General features: G+C 40.1%; 1 protein-coding gene and 1 long non-coding RNA gene across 3 annotated transcripts in view; one reads left to right on the forward strand and one right to left on the reverse strand.

Annotated features, from left to right (window-relative positions):
* Nucleotides 1-9257: 9257 nt before the first annotated feature.
* The window catches only part of LOC137525515 (uncharacterized), a 37952-nt gene continuing 28577 nt past the window's right edge, over nt 9258-18632 (forward strand). The window contains exons 1-2 of one of the 2 annotated variants that reach the window (XR_011022931.1): nt 9258-9321; nt 14259-14354. This is a non-coding gene — a long non-coding RNA (uncharacterized lncRNA). Of the gene's footprint in view, nt 9322-13374; nt 13503-14258; nt 14355-18632 lie in introns of those variants that run through there. The other variant, XR_011022929.1, reaches the window with a different exon arrangement.
* CHSY3 (chondroitin sulfate synthase 3) overlaps nt 16062-18632 on the reverse strand; it is a 480130-nt gene continuing 477559 nt past the window's right edge. The window contains exon 3 of the mRNA XM_068246633.1: nt 16062-17966. Within this exon, the coding sequence (XP_068102734.1) occupies nt 16404-17966 (1563 nt within the window). The 3' untranslated portion in view covers nt 16062-16403. The remainder of the gene's footprint in view (nt 17967-18632) is intronic.

Raw genomic sequence — 18632 nt, forward strand, 5'->3', positions numbered from 1 at the left:
GAAAATTAGGTGATTGAAAAAAAGACAATCTTAGAGGTTAGATACTTTGTGATAAATATAGAATACGTGTTCCATGCTATTGCAATGACAATGCATACTCTTTTCAGTGGTGTTTATTTTTCCCTTGATCTAATAATTTAAAGTGAAGCAGTTTTGAAACACTCATATAAACAGGTGCCAACAGTCACAGGGGGCAAGAAATAATAACCTTTTATCACTTTCCAACCTCTAATATATGCCATTTTAAGTAAAGCCAAGCATTCTTCACCTGATAGATTCAGTTGTTCTAAGAACAATGATAGTCCATAAAGGAATCTTAAAAAATTGCTCTGTCACTCCTGTCTTGTTGAGTTCATAGTGTTAGTAGGAACTTTAGGATAAGGCTTAAATTGTTATCACAACAACGTTTTTCTTCAGGCACAATTGTTTTCATAGAATAATTACATTCACTTAAAGGAACACTATCAATACCCACGTGTTCTAAAATGACAATGTACAAATAATGTCTAAGTAGCTGTGTAACCATTTTCCTACTATTCATGTTAAATATTAGAGGCAAAAGCTTTAACCACCCTGGCGTTCTATTAAGATCGCCAGGGCGGCTGCGGGAGGGTTTTTTTTAAATAAAAAAAAAACTATTTCATGCAGCCAACTGAAAGTTGGCTGCATGAAAGCCCACTAGATGGCGCTCCGGAGGCGTTCTTCCGATCGCCTCCGGCAGCCAGAAGTAACACGGAAGGCCGCAATGAGCAGCCTTCCGTTTTTGGCTTCTCCTGTCGCCATGGCGACGAGCGGAGTGACGTCATGGACGTCAGCCGACGTCCTGACGTCAGCCGCCTCCGATCCAGCCCTTAGCGCTGGCCGGAACTATTTGTTCCGGCTGCGCAGGGCTCAGGCGGCTGGGGGGACCCTCTTTCGCCGCTGCTCGCGGCGGATCGCCGCAGAGCGGCGGCGATCGGGCAGCACACGCGGCTGGCAAAGTGCCGGTTGCGTGTGCTGCTCTTTATTTGAGCAAAATCGGCCCAGCAGGGCCTGAGCGGCAGCCATCGGCGGTGATGGACGAGCTGAGCTCGTCCATACCGCTAAGATGGTTTTAATTCATTCTGTGTAGGATTTAGCTCTATTGGAACAAATCATTTGCAAAAGGGGTGACTGCTTCGCATTGAAGCAGTCAGTGTTGGGCTTTTTTGCATATCAGACTACAGAGTATTTTTTCTGAAATCAATAGAAGTATGAAAAGCATACAATGGCAAGAGGCCAGAAGAGTTATTGGGCAGTACTTAAAATGTACCTGTAGGAAAAAAAAAGTGCCCCAAACGGGTACTAACCTTAATAGTGGAAAGCTTCTGAATAATCCAAAGACTTCCCCTGTCCTCCTCCACTGACCTGTTCCAGCACTGCCACCTTCATAAGTAGTATGAGGGCCAAAGCCTGAGCAAGTCCATGCTACTGAGCGTGTGTGAGTCATCTGCACCTGTGCAGTAGCATGGACCCGATTGGGCTCAGGTTTTTCCACCAAAGACCAAACTAGTTGTGCTACTGCGCAGGGGCAGTGCAGCTTCAAGAGGACACAACACTGAAACAATGAGGTGGTGGGAACTGGGGAAGGCTCTGAAGGATCCAGAAACGTCCCTCTCCCAAGGTAAGTATTAGACTTTTCCTTTTATAAACTTACAGGTTTACTTTAGCTAGCGAGCACTGGCACTGCTCTTTGCATTTTTTTTCACATTTGGTAAAAACAGAAGTCATTAATGGACATCATCTTCATATGAGCAAAAAGCAACATCTATAATGCCTTTAACTATAAATCATGCAAATCACTTCTGTCCCTGAAAGCCAGATGTACATCTAGAAAACTCTTATAGCATAGGTGTAGCATATACATTTTACTTAACCATACAAACCAATTTACAGAGGTTTATGATGAGTGGTGTTAAAGGATACACAAGGAAACGCGTGGCAATAGACCCATATACAATCCCTGCCTTGTACATTTAATGGTCAAACAGCTTTAAGCACCCATCTGCAAGTTGGATTATATGCTTCTGTAAAATCAAAAGGTGTGCTTATGAGCATCCTGAAGGTATACTTGATTTTGAGGAGCATACAGGAATGATTTGCCTTTCCCACACACTGCACTGAAGTGAAATACGGTGTGAATTGATTTTTGTTCCTGTGAAGGTAAAACAAATATTTTGTTGCATAAAGGTAAATTGTACAATTTTGTATTTTTTCAGTAGGAGGGTTTGGGGTTTCTTTAGGGCAATTACACAACTCTGGTTGGTTCTGGTTCTTTACAGCTTAACATGGAACCTTGTAACACCATTCTTATGAGCTTTCTTTATAGGGCCATATCCAATCCCTAGCATGACTGATGGAGGACAAAACAGCTTGAAACAGTGGTCTGTAATTTGGATTATGCAAGTCAATATAAGCTATAGATGTGTTTATAAACCAACAGTTCTGGATGTACACCTGGATTTTCAGGAACATTAAGTAGCGATTTGCATATACACTGTTCATGTGCAGGTGAATACTTACAAATACCTTTTGCCTTAACAAATAAACAGTATACTCTATAATGCTTTCACAGTGGTGGCTTTTGGGTTCCCTCTTTCTACAAAAATCCTAGTGGCTTTGATGATGCCACTGGTTACTCTGTAAATCCATACTGAAGGTAATTCCTGGCATTCTCAGATGCTTCACACCTCTAGCCAAATAGACAGATAACGTTTAACCCATTCTTCTCAGTAAAGCCAGTTTATGCTAAAGTAGACCTGTCTGTCTTAGTTGAAAATCCTGCTGCAGGCATTTTGGTGGAGCTAGTGGAGCTAAGTGGTGATTTGTGAAGTGGTTAAATTCGGCCATGAAGTGTTTTGGCACAGGATTCCTCTCTGGACACCAGCACTCCTTCCTTGAACAAAGCATCTTAATTTGTGGGATGACCACTCATCAGTTAGCAGCTTACCTGCTTTTATAAGCTGGAAAGGAAACATTTACACTACCAATCAAGTGCAGATGTGAAAGCTCAAAGTGTGGCATGGGTGTGTAGGAATGCTGCTGTGTTGGAGCTAGTCTTAGCTCTAAGCCGCTCCCTATTGGTTGTGCAAAGCTGTACCAGCCAGAGGCTGCTGAGTGACTGTGGCATACTGCAGGAAACCTGAGCCCAGGTCCACCAGTTAGTGACCAGTCTTCAGGGGCTTAGAAGAGCCCATTTGCATGTCCAGAATACTCCTCTCAGCCCCCCCCCCACCCACCACCACCACCACCACCACCTGCAGTACTGTCAGTCAGGACAACTCTCCCTAATGTGACCTTTTTCCCAGATCTTCAGGAGATTACAATCACCCCACAATGGGCAAGCCCAGTATGAGACCACAGGCAGCTGGAGCCTGGCTAAAGGGGCCCATACACTGGTCGAATTCAGCCATCGATCGCCTCAAACAGAAATTCTATCAAATCTATTGATCGATTTGCGACCATTTTTGATGGATTTTGATGGATTTGATCTACCTGACAGGATGGAAAATCTAGGTTGATCTGCTGCTGGTAGCAGATCCATGACAGATAGAGTTGCATTGGATCTAACAGTCCAATAATGCATTTAGATAGATTTCCAATAGATTTAATTCTGAAATCTATTGGAAATCTGTTTCTACTGTGTGGCACACATCAGATAGATTCCTGTCAGATTTGACTTGAACATCCATCAGAACAGAACTTGATCCTGTGGATAACACTGCATGTTGTTCATGGAATACTTGAATGAGGGGCACTGTTGCCATTGGGAGGGGAGGATATACAATGGAGCAGTGCATAATGGAGCGGCTTTTAGCAGAACCGTAATAAGGAGAACTACTGTATGTGTTTCAGAGGTGGCTGTTATTCATAGCTCCAGTGTGCTGGATCGGGAACACCTGTACACATGCTGGACTCTTGGCCAAGTCAACCCTGAAAGGTTGCCTCAGCTGTGTTCTGTTTAGCACATATATGAGGCTTTATCCCTCATCCACCTACCTAGTGTCAGCATAGCCGCTCCTCTTGCCTTTACCTAAGCAATAAACACAGGGTGATATATGTCACCTGAAACAATTTTTACTGATTTGTATATGGTAGCATTTCTATCCATCAGCGCTCTCTTGCTACTGTTATGCACACTATAAAAGCTGTGCTAGAAACAAGGAGAAGAAGAAGGGACTCAATGGAAGACGCTGCTTCTGGAATCTAGGTATGATTGAGGGGGGTTAAATTTGAATAGGGAACATGCATGCCTCTTTGTCCTATAAGGAAGGGGGAGAAACTGCAGTGGGGAGAGCCAGCTGAGATAATAAAGTAGGGGTGAGGGTTTTGGGGTACTAGTGGCATGTCTCAATCTCAGCCTAATCAAGAAGTCAATGTTTTATGGCTGGGGAAGGGAGGGAACACTTTGGTGTCTAAGCCTTGGGTGCTGGAGGATCCAGTCCGGGCCCTGCTGCAAGCTCTGGGTTATAACATGTTAACGTTTAATAGAGTTCTAAAGTGCTCACATTTAACTCCCTTTACAACATCCATATGAACACAGCCAAATTGACAACCAGAGTAGAAGAGTTTAAAGCGGTTACTTTTCCTATTTCTCTATAATATGTATTGAAAATCTGTGGAACCGCAGAGTTGCACAGTTCGATATAGTGCAACACTATAGGCCATCGATCTACTGACGCTCTCCCGCCATAAAAATTGATGCATTTATGGTCTGCTTTAATTTGACACTGGACATGGAGGCTATCCTATTTATTGCATTACAAAAACGTAGTTGTATTGCTGATTCTCTCCATTTATACTCTTTGAGACATTGATCCAGAAAAAATCAGATTGTTTGACTCCAGCCTCACACCATCAGCTGCATGCTTCTTTTCAGGTGTTTGTTTCAAACAACTAAAGGCAGAAGATCAATATCATACCCAGACAGTTGTTTTTGTTTTTTTTACAAAATATTAAGATGGCAGATTTCATATACTGTACCTCTCACTTTTTCTTAAATAACCAAAGCAAAAAAGGATATCTGGTACCCTGCAGGAACTTCATCCCGACGCTACTAACAGATGGGGTGGTTCTGCAAATTAGGTTGTTTGGGTGCCCACTGTGTCAGGTGTCTCATGATGTCGATGCAAGTGCCAGCAAATGGGTGCCCAGTTGGTGATTTGCACACACAGTGCTCCCTTAGCTATAAGTATGGATAAGATAGGGGGTACTTTGAGTAGCCGATTGGCTATTTGTAGATCGATCACTGGTCTCAATAGCCAATCGGCTACTTTAATTTCAGTTATATCGGTGCCGGAAGTTAGTGTAGGGATGAGGAGGGGGGTTAGTGTTAGGCACTAGGAGGGGGGGGGGGTATTAGGTATCAGGAAGGGGGATTAGTATGAGAATAGCGGCTGGATAAGTCTATGATAAAATTTTGGCAATATTACATTACCAATATTTTAACTATCTGTGTCACCTGGTGCCTACTTCAAGCAGTGGTGGTTCAATATGTACTCGTGGTCCTGGGACGGATGGTGACAACCTGCACTGAAAGCCTTCGACTGGTACTGTAATCTCTAGCTACAGTAACTGAGGTCAGAAGAGAACAGCACACACTCCTATATCACTCAAACAGCATATCTTGGTATTTTTTTGTGTTTGCCTGGCGTTAACTTCAAGTGTACAGGGTGGGTATGAGTGCATAATGCTGGGAATACATGGCTCGATTCTGACCCATTTAGATGGCTCGGTAGATAATTTTTGAGATGTCCGATCACCCTCCCGATCGTTTCGCAGCCCGATTCCTCATTGAACACAATGGAAAAAGATATGAAAAATGAGCTGAAGATAAGAGAATTGCCTGCGGAATTGAGCCAGCAAAATCAAGCCGTGTATGCTCAGCATTAGACATGGTCTGGGCTAATAGAAGTGTTCTTTACCTAGGGGAGTGTTCATTTATCTGCGGACTATCCATATTTATAGCAATCAGGTATACAGTGTATACATTGTACATAGAGACACACATATACATATAGATCATAGTTTTTCCCCACTCTCAGGAGGTGTCCTATGTAGTTAGCATGCCTTTGCATTTTTCTCCCCGATTTCCATCTAGAACTTTGTCCTCCTTTTCTGTGTAAGAAAGAACCCATTGTACTGTATGGCTTCACTTTTGGGGCTATATAGAAGTTTTATTGTGCTAAATAAATATGCTACAGACACAAAAAGTGCAATGATCTTGAAGAAATGCAATATTTTATAAAATTAACAGAAGAAAAAACTGAATACTTTTGCATAAGTTACCAGACCAGCAAGTAACCAATCATTTTAAATAATACATATTAAAAAACAAGAATGGCTCTACAGAGACAAGCATTGAGAGTCTCAAAAGACAATGATCAATAACATGTTTGCACATATTAAAAAACAAAGTTATAAAAAAGTACAGTCTAGTACCTTTTCAAAACCTTTTATAGAGAATTGCTGGCAAGATTTCTGACAAAAGAAAAAAAGTCATATGCATCGGGGTCTACCTAAAAAGGGTCTTTTCGGCAGGAGATGGTGAAATTGCTAAACACAACCATTTTTAAACTTTCGCATACTACACCTGCTTTAGGAGGGTGGCTACATTGCAAATAAGCACCAAGAAAGAAAATTTAAAAACTGATGAAATGGGCAAAGGTATCTCCAATCAGGATTTAGCTTTCAGGTGAAACAAGAACTGTGATTGCTTATAATGCGAATCTGCTCCATTTTTATATTTAAAATCCACTGTTGGGGTGCTCTATACTAAGGCCTCAATTCACGGAGCATTACCAAACGTTTATCAAACACTTTATCAAACGTTTGATAATTTACCACATGGGTAAAATCTCACTAAACGTTTGATAAAGTGTTTGATAAACGTTTGATAATGCTCTGTGAATTGAGGCCTAAGTAACAACTGATGCAACACACTGCAGCTTCAGATTTTGAACATGTACAGCAAGAAATCTAAACCGATTCTGGAAAGCATGCTGCATGAATAGATTTTGCACTGCTTAAATCTCTATTCTGATGATAAATATGGCCAAGAATTATCACTGTTAAGCAGGGAGGTATACTTTTGTTCACTAACAGGGCCATTTTACACACAATTAACAACCTGTGCATACTAGGCATGATTATTACTATTGTTATTATGTATAACTATGTATTTTTATAGCACTTATATTTTTCAAAGCGATTTGGAGAATACTTAGTCATGTCCCTTACTAGCCCTCACAATCTAATCCCTACCATAGTTTAAAGCGGATCCGAGATGAAAAACTAACTATAACAAGTAACTTATCTGTATATCTTATCTAAAGTTTAGATAGTTTACACAGCAAATCTAGCTGCAAACAGCTTCAACAGTATATCATTATTTATTCCTGTGATACAATGAGGGCAGCCATGTTCTGCTTGTGATCATTATACACAGGCAAGCTGATCTGCACCTCCAGCCCTCAGCCTATAAAAACTTCACTCCCCTCTCCTCCTCCCTCCTCCCCTCTGCCTCTGAAATCTCTGGCTAGTAACACCTCCTCCTGCCCAGACTGAGCTCCCATAAGCCTTTGCTACATGGGTCTGAGAGTGCCAAGGCACTGAAGAAGCTGTGGGCGAGGCTCGTTTAGTTTATAGGGAATAAGAGTATTCAAACAAAAAAAAAGTATTTGGCTTGAGGAATGCCCTATAAACTATATAAAAGGAACACAATTATGCAATGAGTAAAAGTTCATCTCAGATCCACTTTAAGGTAAATTTTGAGGCCAATTGTTTTTTTTTCTTTGGGGGGGGGGGGGGGGCTGTGGGAGGAAACTGGGGTGCCTGGAGGAAGCCCAGATCAACAGGATTAAAAAATTCAAAGTCCACACCTATGCTGCTCCATGTTTATTTATTTATTTTAGGGGGGGGGGGGGGGGCGGGAGGGAGGCTCTGCTGGATATAGCACATCATTTGACACTGTTACTTGACCTGATGAGGCTTGACGTGCAAAATGTGTTGTTGCTTGTGTCAAAATATCTATTTTAGTGAGTGTATGCTTGTTTCTTGCAGGAGGTAAGCAACCACCTCTCCTCCATTTTAAAACTGTGTTTAAATATATTACTATTGTTGGAGACTCCTTCTTCAGTCACCCACCTTGGTGGTGGTCAGGGGGGTATGTTACTTGCCCCTTTTCCTTCCCTGGGGCGCAGTGACACTCGAGTGTGAAACAGGGTTGTAATTCACACCTGCACAGTGTTTGGTTGTCTCTCAGGCATGAGTGAGTATTGCTGTGTAATTTTGGACTTACAGCTACATTCTGTACTACACCGTAAGAGGCTATTGGTTCTCCGCTTTTGTCTCATTATACATTTGGGAAGATATAAGAAAGTTTCCTGCAGCTGATTTCATATTTTACTTTCTTTCCTTCTGTGTTTATAAAAATAGACATTTTCTTCCTTGTCTGACAGTCAGTGTAGCCAACATTGTTGATAATCGCCCAAAACAATAGCAATGACTTAATTTCAGATACAGTGGGAAACAGGAAATAATATTCCTTTGACAATTCATTGTAAATTCCTCCATAGTGCTTTGCAAGAATTTCCATCACTGTCTGTTGTTTGAGCCCAACCCTCCTACACACTTATGTAATGTTAAAGAATAAGAGAACCTAAAACCTTCTTTTGTGAAATCTTTTCAAGTGAAAAAACAAATGTACTCCATTCCTTAAAGGTGCTGATCTGCCTCTGTAACAGGAGTGTAACTATGCTGGACCGGGCCCTCTGCAGAGATCTGTGTTGGTGATGCCTCCGGGAGGCGGGGACTAGGGGGCCTGGTCCTGTACATTGCTATGCATAGCATTCATTACCTCACTCACATCCTGGTTAGTTTTCAAGTGCTGTGCACTCTGTGCAGCCAGCCAATCACCATGCAGCTTCAGTGCCCACATGGTGATTGGCTGGCTGCACAAAACCATCCAGGAAGTGAGTGGAGGAGACACATGCGCCAGGAGCAGGTAGCTGACTATTAAGTTATTATTAAGCAGGTACCACACTATGAGTTTTGGGGAGGCAGGGGTTACCGCTCAGCAAATTCGGCTTGCAATTTAATAGCAAAAACATTTTTTTAACTTAATTCTATCAATTAGCCATTAAAAGGTATTACTTTTACAAAACTTTGTTTTTCTATCTACTGTACTTAATATGCTTGCAATTTAGTTATTTCTTTACACATACATTTTGATACTCTCACAGATCAGAGTTTGTTCACTTGTGCAAGGCTCTGTGACACCATATCAAAATTGTCCTCTGAAAGGTAAATGCATGTTCAAATATAAAAATAATACAGTAATAAGATTTTCCAGCTCTCTGTCTTCTTTTGTTGTAGTTTGTAAGCTTTTAAATTCACATTCAAGGAATGTGATTCCTCAGTTTGGTCACAGGAAGGGTCAGTGTGTGTTGTCTCTCTATTTACTTTCCACAGCTGTATTTACTTTCCACAGAGCATAGCAGAACCATTGCTAGTTTCTCTGACTATTTGATCTGTTAAGAGGTAGCAGGACACTGCAGTTGAGGTGAAGGACTGTCAGATTTTATTTTACAAGCCTGAATAGTACATATAGGGCTTGATTCACAAAGCGGTGCTAACCTACTTAGCACGTCTAAAGTCTTTAGACATGCTAACCAGGGTGCTAAGTAGGTTAGCACCGGATTTCTCAATTGAGAAAACCGGTGCTAACCTACTTAGCACCCTGGTTAGCGCGCCTAAAGACTTTAGACGTGCTAAGTAGGTTAGCACCACTTTGTGAATCAAGCCCATAGAGCATAATATATCCTGGGGCACCTCTTTCAGAGATGTGTAAAACTGTTCCTTATTTTTAGCCCAGCACCTCATGTGTGGAAAATATTTATACCACAAAAAATAAATTGTAAAATAGGCCTGGTTTTAAATGACACCTTAAAGAGAATCTGTAACGTCAAAACGTCCCCTGGGGGGTACTCACCTCGGGTGGGGGAAGCCTCAGGATCCTAATGAGGCTTCCCACGCCGTCCTCCGTCCCTCGGGGGTCTCGCTGCGGCACTCTGTACAAGATGACGTCATTATTTACATTCCCGGCTCTTGCGCAGGCGCTCTGACGGCTGTCGGCTCCGAAGTAGGCGGAAATACCCGATCGCGATCGGGTCCGCTCTACTGCGCAGGAGCAAGTCTCCAGCGCCTGTGCAGTAGAGCGGACCCGACTGAGATCGGGTATTTACGTCTATTTCGAAACCGAAAGCAGCCACAGCGCCCCCGCTGGAGCCAGCAAAGGTAAATATTGAATTCACAGTCGGGTCTGTCGGCGGCTGTTCGGAGGGCTGCAGCGAGACCCCCGTGGGACAGAGGACGGCGTGGAAAGCCTCATTAGGATCCCGAGGCTTCCCCCAACCGAGGTGAGTACCCCCCAGGGGCGTTTTTTGATGTTACAGTGTCTCTTTAAGTTAAAGGGATATGGAGGCTGCCATATTTATTTCATTTTAAACAATGCAAATTGCCTGGCTGTCCTGCTGATCCTCTGCTTCTAATACTTTTAGTCATAGACCATAAAGAAACATGCAGGTCAGATGACTGGCTTTGCTGCATGCTTAATTCAGGTGTGTGATTCAGACACTACTGATGCATAAAGGATGAGCAGGACTGCAAGGCAACTGGTATTGATTACAAAGAAATAAATATAGCAGTCTTCATATTCCTTTTACTTCTGGTGTCCTTTAAGCTGATCTGAAGTGTACAAAGCAGTAACGCCCTTACAAACCCCTATAATAAAAGCCCCCAAAACTGAAAGTGAGGCAAAGATCCTTCTAAGCTAGTAGGGTTAATTGGTGGTGTGCTACAAACTTGGAAACAGAGTTACCAATATCTAAATGAAAACTGGCATTAAAGAAAAAGTATTCATATGTAATGTTATGTAGCCTTTTGTAACCAGTTCAGGACCAGAGGCTTACACCCCCCTAGTGACCAGGTTATTTTTTTTTTTTACAATTTAGTGCTCTGTAGCTTTAATAGCTTGCTACAGAGCCATATCAATTAGCACACAAGTGAATCCACACCCCTTTTCTGCCCACCAACAGAGCTTTCTGTTGGTGGGCTCTGATCGATGGTGTAATGTTTGTTTATTTTTTTTATTTGTGTTTCTTTTTTAAATAAATTTCTCTTTTTTATTTTCATTACTCCCCTCCCTCCTCCCCCCCCCCCCCCCCCGCCAGCCAAGCAAGGTGATCCTCTCTCATAGGCATCAGCCTATGAGTGTGGATTGTGATCTGAGCCTCTCTAGGGGACAGCCAAGTGACACGATTGTCCCCAGTACAGCACTGCAGTAGTTTGCAGTGCTGTACAATGTAAATAGACGGCGTCTAACAGTCTAATAGCGGCGCATGAGATCCCCTGTAAAACCCCGCCCCAGGACTTGACATCTTACTGCGGTAGGTGGTCCTGGGGCTGCCACCTTCCCGAAATCTATCAGCATCAGGTGGTTGGGAAGAGGTTAGATTCCACATGTATTAACCAGTTCCGGATCCTTGGTACATTATATACATATATATATATATATATATATATATATATATATATATATATATACATATATATATATATATATATATATATATATATATATATATACACATAGACACAACACCCCTGATTGGTTCACTTTGGGATCAGGGGCATATTTATCCGCAGTTCCTTGTTTTCATCCCCACGTGAGTTCGCCCATGTCACCATCCACTGATCAGTGCATAGAAACATGTTTTCCAAAAGCCAATCAAAGTGCCTGTGAACGAATGATCACTAGCTTCAGCTAGAAGGGAGAGATCATTCACAAAATGAAAGTGAACACACACTCACTTCCTGTGTACTGTTATAAGTACACAGAATAAAGTGTAAAGACATTTAGTGGACAAAAAAGTAAAATTAAGTTAAACATATATTAATATAGTTACCAAAATAAAACACTTGTTAAAAAAAAGCAATGTGAAAGCATTTAAAAGAAAATACATAAATAGGGACTCAGCTTTTTTGAATATGTATGTCATGGCAGTATATTATGATTATTTTTGCAAATAAGGGCTTGTAATTTTTGATAGAGTGTAGACAAACAAAAAAAATCGAAAAATACATCTTTATTCCCAAATAAAATACTGTAATCATACATTGTACTAGGGCATAATTCAAATGTAATAACCAGGAAAAATGGGCAAATATATTGTGCGGGTTTTATCTTTAGTAGCACTTTTTTTTCAAACTTTAATTGCTAAAATCTGAGAAAAACTATTCCCTTTATAATGTATAGGAAATAAAATATTTTTTAGCAAAAAGTACCACCCAATGAAAGCCTAGTTTGTCCCACAAAAAAATTATATAGATCATTTAGGTGTGATAAGTAGTGATTAAGTTATTGATGGATGAATGGGAGGAGTGTGAAATGTGAAAATTGCACTGGTTTTTAAGGGGAAATAACCTGTGGTTGGGAAGTGGTTAAATCACTAGAACAGTTCAAATCACACATTAAATACAATCAGTTTATCTAAAATCAATCCACTATGTTGGTTACAATGGCAAAACGCATGCCTGTAGCACCAATTTCCTGCCAGATAAATTAACCATTATTATTATTTAGAATGCCCTGGGATTCAAACCAGGGACTGTACACATTGAATCCCATTGTAAATAGATGCTGTGGACTGCTAATATTGGAAACATTTTTCAAGCCCACAAAGTCAGTGCCATAACTTTAAAGTCAAAAGTGTAACAAACGTTAACTGTCTTATTGAAGCCTCAGTGGTGGTCATCTTTACACCATGAAACACCAATCAGGTACTAGCGACACCGTGCTGTTTGAACCACTATAGACCAATATATTCATACTAACATTGAAAAAGTCCCCCACCCTATTCCCTACAATGATACTGCATCCACCACAGTGTACTAGGTAACATATGACATAACCAAGATTGTCACATGATACACGGCACGGCATTTGTGCTACACATTTTTTGCTATTGTACCAAGCATAGACAACTAACTTAGCTTTACAATATCATATGTGAGATTTAAACTTTTTTGTGCATCCTATATGAATACTTTTTGTGGAGTTCTGACCTTGATTTCAATTTTGGCAATTCTGTTTCCACATCAGTGACATCCAACATATAACTCTACTAGTTTAACAAGACTTTTGCTTTGACTTCAGTTCTTTGTAATTCTGTGGAATGTATTTGCCCAGGTTTCTCCCAGCAACCAGTTATTTTCCTTGCTTCATTTTCAAACCAGCAGTTTAAAAATGACAGTTGAAAGTGTACAAGGGAACTGCCCAACAGTCATTCTCATATACACGGAGGAAGATCAATGCAGAGTTCCCCTTTACATTCAGTCGGATACTTTGAACACAAATGTAAAAGCTTACAGACTTAAAAAAAAAGAAAAGAAACAGCTGGAAAATGTTATCACTCATCATATCTGTAAATACTTTTAACTTACTAGGCATATTTGAGAATTTAGTTGATTTAGTATTTCCTAGTAAAATCACTGTGCACAGAGAGAGCATGGCATATGCAAACAACATAAAATGGTGTAACATGTATTGCAGAAGCAATGCACACAATAGGCCATATGCAATTCACTTTTCACCTGAATTTTCTACTAGGAGATAATTTTTCATCTTCAATTTAAAATAACTTTTCAACTGAAAAGTACCAAGGACTGTCAAAATTATTTTCTTGCTATCTGGTGGCTTAAAAGGCATTTTATTGACAAGTATAAAATTATCACCTATAAGAAAACCCAGGTGATAAGGTGAATTGCATAAGGGCCATTGTGCGCATAACACGAGTTGCACTATGTGCACAATGAGCGCTACATTACTTGCGGAAAACTACTGTGCACTATTTACACATGGCAGTTTTACTAGGTTTAAGGGTATAATCCCCATCGTCTTTTTAAAATCAAATGAATAATGTGTCTGGCTGTAGGGCACTTCCTGTTTAGTTATTTACAACCTATCTTTCTTACGGCTATGGCGCAATGCATATATAGAAAGGGGGAGGAGGGGAAAGAGGGCACACACTGGTTGCTGGGAGAAGGTTAGCAAGTGTCTTACGGTCATGTACTTCATACATTTCTCAGTTTATGATTGTCACTTGCCTTTACACTTAAATTGAGTAAACCAGATATCTGCAGGGTGCTCATCCTCTTCCTACCTCTGATCTCCCATACAGTAGAAGCAATCAGCTAAGAAGGATCCTCACATCTACTTTCCTTCCCCAAGATAAGGCTTTACGGGAGGCCTCCTGTTCCTTAATCTGCTATGCAAGGTAATATGTTGCAAGGACGCTTTTTATTAGTCAGATCCTTTTATTGTGATTTTAGAAATAGATTATCAATTATGTTCCAATCAAGAGCTTGCAAAAAAATGAGACATTTGTATGGGGAGAAGAGCTGCAGAGAGTCCAGAGCTGCTTAAGCAAGACTTTGGTACTGCCCTCTCTTACCCTGCAGCCCTAGGCACTGGGTGTAAGGTATTTAATACTAACTATGGCCTTGAAACGTTCCTTGCTTTTTCCACTGAAAGAGGGAACAAACTTTACATGCATAGGTTTTAAATTAAAAGTGGAATTTCCGCCAAACATTTATTTTAGTTTTTTGTCAGGGTGGGCTGAGGCCATAATCTCTGTTGGGTTTCTTTCTGATTTCTGTGTTCCTTTTAGGAACGTTTCCTTTGATGTCCTTCACAGACATGACATGAAGTTATGGGAAATTCTCCATTTGACAGTAATCTCAACAACTAATATCTCCATTGAGATACGTCTACTCCTTTTCTTGTCCCATTGTTGAATTCCTTTCACTCTTTGCCTTTCACCAACTATCACAAAGCAAGAACATGAAATTAGGGGACATCTCCCCAAAGGAATGCAGACGGCCACTGACACCTGATAGAAGTTTGAATCTTTCTATAAACTACCTAAAATGAAAAAGAAACCAGCCTGCATTCTATTTTACATTGGGTACATTGGGTTCATGGTCCTTGCTGAGTGATTCTATCTGAAATACATTTTTCTCTGTGACTTTATTAATGCATGAACCAAACCTGTTAGTAATACCATTTCATGACTAATATATGAATCTGTGTGCTGTACTATGTATCTGTTAAAGCAGGCATTACTCTCTCTAGTGTACTATAGCATATCAGCAGTGGACTTAATGCACAGCAAACCATTAACACGATTTGTAATTTGCCCTGAGGGAAGAGTTGTAAAGCACCAAAATATTAAAAGAAATGTAATACATTCAGTCTTCAGTAATAGTAAATCAGGTTTTACAGGTGTTATAGTGCCAATGATTCTCTATAAAGGAAAATGATGCATCTACAATTTTAGGGTTGATAGGGTGCTAAAAAAATTGGCACTAAGGGGAAATGGAAATATTACATCACTGATAACCTTCACAAATGTGATTAATACTTCATAGTAAATATCACTGTTATCTCTGGATAGTATAGCTATTGTTCAGACAATGTAAGCAGCACTGTACCTTTAAGCATCCATTATCATGTCCTACTAATTCGGACAACACAAGGGAAATTATTCAGTATTCAGTATTCACGGGTGGTCGAAATTACTTTCAAAAAAGCCCATTTTGCATATTTAAGAAAGCAAATTACATTATAGCCTTATTGAATAAAAGTGTTCAATTAAGTTGTCCTCTTGCCAGAAAAATTCAAATGGATTTTAGAATGCTTGAAAGTTGATATAAGTTACAACCATATTCCCTGGTGAACACAGTCAGTTTACATTAGAAGCAAAACATTCAGAAATGGACGCATAGTAAGACATTTTGGACTTTGGTAGCCAGTACCAAAAGTTCATGAAAAGACTCTAGTCAATGTAATTTTAAAAAATAAAGATACAATCATAATTATCTTTTAATTTTAAAAATTCTAAAGATGAACAAAAGTAGTGTCTATATATTTAAGTCCTTTGTTTATAAATTATAAAACTCAAGTCTTTTCCCAAAGGGAAACATAATGCACTTTTGTGGTACCTTTGCCAGCAAATATTTGGGTCACATTAACAAATACAATAAGTCATATTGCATTCCATTCCCCATTAAGAATTATCTTCTGGAATAGACTTCTATGGTCTTAACCAGTGTGCTCCTTTAGACCATAGATCTCATAGCTCATATCCAAAACACACACATGGGAAATAGTAAACGTATCTTCAGTAGAGATTTTAAAATACTGGACTTCAGTAGAGTTTGTTTGCCTGCGATAAAAGCGGATATCCTTTGGAAGACATAGAGGAGTTCTAAGAACATTATGTCTTAATCTGAGGTACACTCCCCCTTACATCGCAGTTGACATGTCAGGAGTGAGTTCGGTTATAACCAAAACCTAAATGTTTCTCTAACCAGATTTCTGCTAGCTGAGCAGCAGATGCAAATGTACTCGCTTTAGAACCCAAGCACATTTTATACTGTTTAGGATTTAAATTAGGGTCACATTGAACAGGATGAAACACATGAACTACCCCCGTTTCTTGACTCCGAAAGGCCTTCAACCCTGAAGACAGTACTTTAGTGAAAAGGTCCACATCTTCTAATCCCCAACCTTGAATTGAGGTGTCAAACCCACCAACTTGCAATAGATCACTTTTATAAATACAAGTAATCCCAAATCCATAGTCCCTCCAGAATCCAGTTTTCTTGGTAAACACAAAGTTACTGTCGGTGGGAGGATTCCCCCCATAGACAACTTTTGGATCATACTGACTAAATACAATTGGGTAATAGACTTGGTATCCTTGTATGGTGTTATCCCGGCATCTCTGTAAGAAGTCTGCTGTGAAGATTAAGTCTACATCACAAAAGAGCAGTAATGTGTCATTGTCAAACTGAGCTGATCCCTTATCGAGGCTCAACCCTCTGGAGAATGGCCCTGACATATTCATGATGGACATATCTGCTTGTGGGTATTTATTTTGGTATTCTGCCAGGAGTTCCATGTGCTTACTGGAGTCTGATTCTTTCTCGGAGTTGAATAAAATAATTACCAGCTTTGCATTCTGCTTTGGAATCAGGCAAACTTTCTCATAGTTTTCCATAAAGCGTGTGAAGATATCATATCTCCCAGTGAGGGGAACAAGGAAATGTATTTTCTTGCTGCTGTTTTCTTTCATTTCCTTGGTCACGTGAAGGGCTGAAAACATTTTTAAGGAATTGGAAAAAAAAGAAAAGGATTGAGTATCACTATTAACGCTCTGGAGGAAGCTTTGTACGTCCAGCTCTTCTTCCTCTTTGAAAAATGGCTTGCTAAATGATTGTTGCAGGTAAGCGTGCCGTCTTACTGGCACTGTTAACTTTCTCCCTTTATGTCTTTTGTATAGCAGCAGCAAATCTAATATATATTCCACTCCATACATAGGATGGATCCTGCGGTACCCATACTGGATTTCTTTGAAATCGATTAACCTTCCTCTTGATTTAGAGTTCTCATTGATCATTTCCATTACTTGCATCACCGTGTCATCCAAAGACACCTTGAGAAGGTTATTTAGACTCTGGCATGGCGGAGCATTTGCAGACATTGAATAAATATGTTTTCCTGTGAGAAACTCCCATTCAATTACTTCGCTCCTTTCGCGTGGCTGAAATCTATTGAAAGATGGCATCATACCAAGCTGCTGGTCTAACTTGCTTATCTCTGTGTTACTGAGCTTGCTCATCACAACACTTTCCCTGTGAAGCTGGATGGTGTGAAAGCGTAATTCGGAAATCTTGCGGCTCAGAATGTAATTATGCAGACGGTACTGGTACGCTGGTCTTTTATTAGGGTGCAGCGTTATAGCGGTGTGAATTTTGCTGTTGTGCAGATCTTGGATGTATCCTTTTCTGTTGTGTTCATAATTTTCATGGAACAGTTGCTGCATCTGTAAAGAATGCAAATAGAAGCTGTTACATTGATGTATGGAAACATGTTAACATGTCTTATGATATTCAAAATGTAAAAAGACAGAACATAAAAAGCAACTAAATAGATACATTGCCATTAAAACTATAATAACGAATTCTAAGCCGGCACAGCAGAAAATATGATGTGCGCCATTATGTGTAATCCTAATCTGATATTTCAAATTTACTAAAGAAATATCACATAGGATTATCCTCTGACCTGAGATAATGATTATTTTAAAAGAAAGAACACAAATATGGGCTGAGTTATAAAGACAAGCACAGAGGAGAAGTGAACCAACTGCCCTGAGCAACCCATCATTCTTCAGCTATTAGATGAAGCAAGTATTCTGCCTGGTTGCTCTGAGGAGCGGTTTCATTGCTCCTGTTCCTTTTTACGTCTCTTGATAAATCAGCCACAAAGGCTTCTGCAAAATGTCTTTTTTTTCTCCTAATTGCACACACCTTAGCAATCTCCAAACTCTCAGCATTTTCCCAGTAAGCAATAGCTCTTCATAATCATTTGAAATTAGAATTATGCTTCTAAATAAAGTTTCTTCCCTACTTCTGCACCAGCCATAATGTGTTAAAGTGAAGCCCAATAAAGCAAAAATCTAGGCATCATACTGAAAACAGCTACAGGT

Source organism: Hyperolius riggenbachi, chromosome 1 (genome assembly GCF_040937935.1).
Source record: "Hyperolius riggenbachi isolate aHypRig1 chromosome 1, aHypRig1.pri, whole genome shotgun sequence".
NCBI lineage: Eukaryota > Metazoa > Chordata > Amphibia > Anura > Hyperoliidae > Hyperolius > Hyperolius riggenbachi.